The 6,311-nt window shown below is 37.9% G+C and overlaps 1 protein-coding gene across 2 annotated transcripts in view; it reads left to right on the top strand.

Moving 5' to 3' along the window:
- Window positions 1–5,655, top strand: part of LOC122324749 (radixin-like) — a 22,708-nt gene extending 17,053 nt beyond the window's left edge. The window contains exons 10-14 of one of the 2 annotated variants that reach the window (XM_043219395.1): window positions 642–772; window positions 2,225–2,385; window positions 2,473–2,565; window positions 2,738–2,989; window positions 5,317–5,655. In XM_043219395.1, coding sequence (XP_043075330.1) covers window positions 642–772; window positions 2,225–2,385; window positions 2,473–2,565; window positions 2,738–2,989; window positions 5,317–5,481 — 802 coding nt within the window. In that variant the 3' untranslated portion in view covers window positions 5,482–5,655. The remainder of the gene's footprint in view (window positions 1–641; window positions 773–2,224; window positions 2,386–2,472; window positions 2,566–2,737; window positions 2,990–5,316) is intronic. The other variant, XM_043219396.1, reaches the window with a different exon arrangement.
- Window positions 5,656–6,311: the final 656 nt, after the last annotated feature.

Genomic DNA, 6,311 nt, shown 5'->3' with positions numbered 1-6,311 from the left:
TATTAATTATTATTTATAATTATATTTGTAATACATTTACAATAACTTTTTATTTTAACTTTATAGTTCATTTGTATTTTGAGTTGTGCTGGCGTTTTAAGGTTTAATATAAAAAAATAAATAAATCACTTTCGCGATTGGCTCATCAACTTAGTCCACGCTGCTGACTAAAAGACTGGCCTAAGTTACTAAATACTATGCCAGTCCACTCATGGTTGTGACGATATGATATTGTTTTTGATGTTCTGCAACGAGGGCTTTATTTATTTATTTAATTCCTCAGTGTTTGTTAATTTTCTTAGTGATTATCAGTGTAGAGCATATGGCGTATGCCATACCTTCTTATTCGTTTGTAATAATAAACATTATACAAGATACTTAGTCAGTCATTGTACTTTTTATTGTTGTGCGGTAATAAAATAGTAATGTACCCATCTTTCAAGCATTCGTTTTAGTCTTAGAAAGTCTAATAAAATAAGCACAACAATTCCAAAAGCAAGTTAAAGCATCTAAAGCCCTGTACTCGACACCCTGGGTGTCAGCGGTCACATCTCTAATGAGAGACGAGTTTGTGTGTGGGTAAAGAGCGGTGTCCCGAACAAGCGTCACTGTACTTCTCTTTGGTTGTGTCTTATCTGCAGAGCTCAGCTGGAGAGTGAGAAGAAGAGACGAGAGGCCATAGAGAGAGAGAAAGAGCAGATGGAGAAGGAGAAACAGGAGCTGATGATTCGGCTCTACCAGTTTGAGGAGAAGACCAAAAAAGCAGAAAAAGGTAAGACGCCAGGATCCAGCGGGTTTGTGTAAAAATTCCATTTTAGGTCATGTCAGATCTTTTTCATTTTAAAATGACGTTTTAATTAAGGAAAAACTACATTTTAACTGTCAGTATTTAGTGAGCAACACGATATGAATTATATTTGTGAGAAATAATAATTATCATGACTATTGTTTTGCTGCTTACGCTGTTAGTCCGTATGGAAAATTTGACTCATAATTGGAGATGTCAAGCCAAATACAGTCACTTTGGTCTTTTGAGTTTATGTAACCATTTAGCTTGTTATTCCATAAAGCAGAGACATTATGCTTTGATCATGTGTGTGCTCCAGCTGACAATACCATTGACTGGCAATACAAACACAAGATGGTGTCATACTGCACCTGTTCCTCGGTTTCTGCTGTTCGCATGTAACGTTTCTTTTGTTTCACACATAGCTAGCCTTCTGATATCCAGTAAAAGACTACATTATTAAAAGATGAAAAGACAAGGAATTTTTCATTGAGAAATTAGACATATGTGAAAATGGTAATCTCTGTTTTGACGTCACGAGTTGGTATGGTTTCAGTACAACATGGTAAAAAACTAAACAATTTTATTATTAAACACTGGTTTGCTGAACAAATGACTCTTTCTTTAAATACATTAATTTGCAGTTACAAAAATGGACATTATTTGACAGTTGAGACTTTGTTTCTTACCACAAGTAGCAATATATAACACTGGAAGCAACAATTTTGCACAAATACATGTTAATCATAACGTGTTATTCTGGATTAAATAATGTTCCTGAATTTTGTTTCAATGCATGCTAAAACCATCAGCCATGTCTGACTATACAGTCCAACAAAGCCGCCTGAATATCCATTTATGAGCTCTATCACATTACTTCTGCCTTTTTCAGAATATTAAAGGAAAATTATTTCATTATGTGCTCATTCTTATGATTTTTGGGAACTATATGACTTTCTTGCATGGATCACAAAAGAAGTTATGTAGCCACAAATCCACAATACTTTTTTGTCCAAAGACGTCAAGCAAGTGTTCAGTGAATATCAACTGTACTTCACAGAAAGCTACTGCATGGCCTCACATATTCTGGAATATAGTTCATGAAACATAAGTACTTCTGGAGATTGATAGCCCTTGGTTTCCACCCACTTTCATTGTATGGTTAACAAAAAGCGAATTGTCCCTTGATGTTCCATGAAATAAAGATAATGCAGTGTTTGGAATGATACTAAATGGGTAAATGCTGGCAGATTTTTTTCATATTTGGGTTAATGATTCCTTTTATAGTAGGATAATTACAGGGACTGAAACATCTTTGCTAAAGCAAAAGTGCATAACTTGGTTGCCTCCGTTTTTTTTATCCGTCCAGCAAACTTTCATTAACAACCCAACCAAGCCATATTTAAAATGTATTAATGTTTGTACCTTTCGTTTTAGACCTGCAGGAGCAAATGCATAGGGCCGTGCAGCTGGAGAGTGAACGGAGACTGGCAGAGGAAGAGGCAGCCAGATTGGAGGCAGAGAGGCAGGCAGCCCTGCTCGCAAAGGAGGAGCTGGCCCGTCAAGCCCAGGACCAAAAGAAGAGTCAGGAACAGCTGGTGAGAACCCACTCTGTCTTTGAAAAATTACTTAGCCTTCATCATTTTTCCCTCCTATTAACAATCCTCCCCGTTCTTCTCTTTCAGGCTGCTGAGCTGGCAGAACACACTGCTCGTATTGCGCTCCTGGAGGAAGCCAAAAAACACAAGGAGGAGGAAGCTAAGACATGGCAGCACAGAGTAAGACAATTTAATCATAAACCCATACTGCAAAATGGAGAGATCACCTCAAGATCTACCACCATTTCACCCATTATGCCCTAAAGCTCTCTGTATATCTATAGCCATGGTGCATTCTTCAAGAATTGGATTAGTGGTCTGATATTTGTGGTGTTGGATTATGTTCTTCCAGGCACAAGAGGCCCAGGATGACCTGACGAAGACCCGTGAGGAGCTTAACATGATCATGACAGCGCCCACCAGCTTCACAAGTCTCCCTCCACCACCACCTGCATATGAACTTGATGAGAATGAGTACGAAGATAGGGAGAGCAACAATAGCTACAGTGCAGACCTGCAGACAGGTGGTATCAATGACCACCGCTACGAAGAGCAGCGAATCACTGAGGCTGAGAAGAATGAACGTGTTCAGAAACAGCTGTTGGTAAGCATGACACTTCAGGAGCGACTTGTTGAATTTTCCTAGGTTCAGGATTAAAGCTTAGCGTAGTGGTAGCAAAGCATGCTTCTGGAAAGCTACCATTAGCTCCAACTTTGTTCCACACACCTGCTATGTTCAAGTAATTGTGAACCCATATCATTAAGCTAACTTCCCCAGTCTTTATCAGGTTGGCTCTTCAGAGCTACCTTCCTGTAATTTCTTGTTAGACCCTATTGGTCCTAGAGTTTTCACTGGAGCCAAGTTATCTTGAAAACCTTGGCTAGATGGTTCAGATGTGTTTGATTAGGGTTGGACCTAAACTCAGAGGGACAATGTCTCTCAGTGAGCAGAGTTGAATATGCGTGTTTTAGGTTTAGGGTTTATAACCAGGTTAGTCATTCCTTGTTCATGAATATCCATTTTGCTACTGAATTTAGTTCTAATTGTGGTCCCTGAACCAACTTCCAACATTTGAGATATGTGTTGTGTTTGGATTAACAATTTATATTTGTAACATTATAAGATTGTTCAGGCCTAACCCAATGTAAGAACCTAAACCAGGGGTGCCCAAGTTCAGCTTCAACTCTAATCAAAGACACCTGATGCAACTAACTAAGGTCTTCAGGATCGCTTGGAAATTAAAGGCAGGTGTGTTTGATTAGAGTTGGAGCTGAACATTGCTGGATAGTCAATCGCCAGAAGCAGGATTGGCCCTAAACCAATAATTTTATATCTAACTAATAACACATTTCATTTTTAATCTAAAGCTCCTTGTAATTTAGGTTAGAAATATTTTACAGTTGAAGGTTGGAGGAGAAATAGTGTTTGAGCTGTTGTGGAATAATGTTTGGGTTGTTTCATTTGAAGGTTTAGGTGAAATGGCTAGTAATTTTTTAGGAGAACGTAAGGGTTGGGTTTGTTTGGATAGACCTAGAGCAGAGATCTCAAAACGGAAATAAAATACTAGTTGAAGGAGAACATTGAGGTTGGGTTTATGGTAGGATAATCCTAGAGCAGAGATCTTCAGCTAGTAATTTGACACTCTTTTTAGGAGAACTTTGGGGTTGGGTTTGGGTTTATGGTTGGCTATTTCTTGAGCAGGGCTCTCTAACTAGTATTTTTGCTCACTTTTTATGAGAATGTTGAGTTCGGGTTAGGGTTAATGGTTGGATAAACCTTGAGCAGGGCTCTCTATCTAGTATTTTAGCTCTCTTTTTAGGAGAACTTTGAGGTTGGGTTTGGGTTTTAGAAGTAGAATAAACTTTATTGTCCCATTTCTCGTTAATTTGTCTTGTCCTGGCCATGTCATGTATCCAACACATTACATCACAACACATTAGAACACAGTTTTATAATACAACAACAGTTCCAACAGCATTTTATATTTGTACTCCCCTATTGAAAAGTCTAACACGAGCTGGCACTAAATAGTTTTTGTAGATGTACACATCAAGATTATTATAAAATAAATAGTTTCTGGTGATACATGTTTCACATGACAATTTTCTTAGCTTGTCTTAAAATGGCTACCTCATAAATAGATTGTTTTGCTTCCCAGCCTATTACCTTGAAAGCAGTCTATACAATTAGAGTATATTTTGATTCTGATTTCCATACCATGCTGTAATGCTATATCTTATCAGACTCTCAAAAATAGACTGGTAAAGCATAATTGGGTTTGGGTTTATGGTTAGAGCTTGGTTATGTTTAGAGATCTCCTAGATACTTGAATAACAGCAGTTAGTTAGTCTAGCATCAGGGATGTCTACAAACATGTTCTACTTTGGATCCTCAGGTTGTCTCATATGATTACTGCTAACAGTTCTTTGTTGGTCCTGGACAACACTCTTAACAACCAAACAGATTTTGGAAATAGGATTAGGCTGAGTATTTATGCTTGACTGCTAACCCTTTAATTTTCTGCCTTAAGGGTTAGATAATAGTTAGGGATGGTCGATGTGATTGTGATTCTGCCAAGCAGGTCATGTTCCTGAAATAACATACTTTGTTTCCTAAAGCATCCTAATCCAAACATTATCCCACAGCAGTTCCTTCTCCAAACATCAACTGCAACATATTTGTAACACACATCACAGGGAGCTATAGATTAGTAAAAGCGTTCTCAATTAGATATCCACTTATTGGTTTAGGGTCTTACATTGAATGACATTGTTCGGGCCTTACCCAAAGTTGTTAATCCAAACACAACATGGTTACATGGTTGGGATAGGGCTGTGTTTGTTTGTCAGGAATGACATGGATTCAGCTCTGATCGCACTCTTCGGTCCGAGCTAGAAGCATCTATCACTATCGTATTATCTTGTTTACAGGCTCTGACCTCAGAGTTGGCCCATGCCCGTGACGACACCAAGAAGACTCAAAACGACCTGTTGCACACAGAGAATGTGCGCGCCGGCCGAGACAAATACAAAACTCTTCGGCAGATCCGCCAGGGAAACACGAAACAGAGGATTGATGAGTTTGAGGCCTTATAAAATATCTGGACCAGGAAACTTTGGAAATGAGGGAGGAAAGGAGTCTCAAAGCCCTTGTCCGTTTTCAATCTGTCCCTACATCTGAGTGGTCAATGCAAGAGGTACATCCTGCGTATAAAAGAGGTGCACATACGTTCAGTAATACAATTCGATTCGTTCAACGTGAACACTGGGTCANTTTTTTTTTTTTTTTTTTTTTTTTTTTTTGTCATTACAGTTAATACATGCATAAACCCACACATGATGTTTATTTACCCCTTAGTGGTATTTCACGGTAATACTTTACAGTAAGGTTGTGTACTGTAGCATTAGTTAATATATTACGAATCATCAACAATCAATGAACAATTTGATTTACAATTTCAATGAGCAGCATCATTTATTAATGTTTGGTGATTTTGTTCATTTATTGTTTGCAATGCTCATTAGCGAAATCTTTTAATGTTTATTTATGCCGTATTTGTAACCATAAACGTTAACAAATTGCTCAGTTAATTGTTCACTACACAGCCTTATTGTAAAACATCACCAATTTCACAAACGCACACCGATTTCACAGAATGTACTGAAACAAATCTGCTTTTGCCATAAAAATATGGAGCTAAATGATATTTAAACACACGTGCCAACAATGCGTCCTCCTTTTGTAAAAATATATGTTAGTAATTCAATAATCAGGCCAAAATATGCTATATATTTGATCTTGTTTTGGGTCGTCGTTCTAAGTGGTACTTTGTCTCCCCCTTTTTCTCGTCAATGATCCACTCAGCACAGGGCTTGGCAGTATGATCTTAATTTTATGTGTTGTCTGAAATTAAAACTCTTTAATT

Source organism: Puntigrus tetrazona, chromosome 20 (assembly GCF_018831695.1).
Source record: "Puntigrus tetrazona isolate hp1 chromosome 20, ASM1883169v1, whole genome shotgun sequence".
Taxonomy (NCBI): domain Eukaryota; kingdom Metazoa; phylum Chordata; class Actinopteri; order Cypriniformes; family Cyprinidae; genus Puntigrus; species Puntigrus tetrazona.
This window is presented reverse-complemented; position numbering and strand designations above follow the sequence as displayed.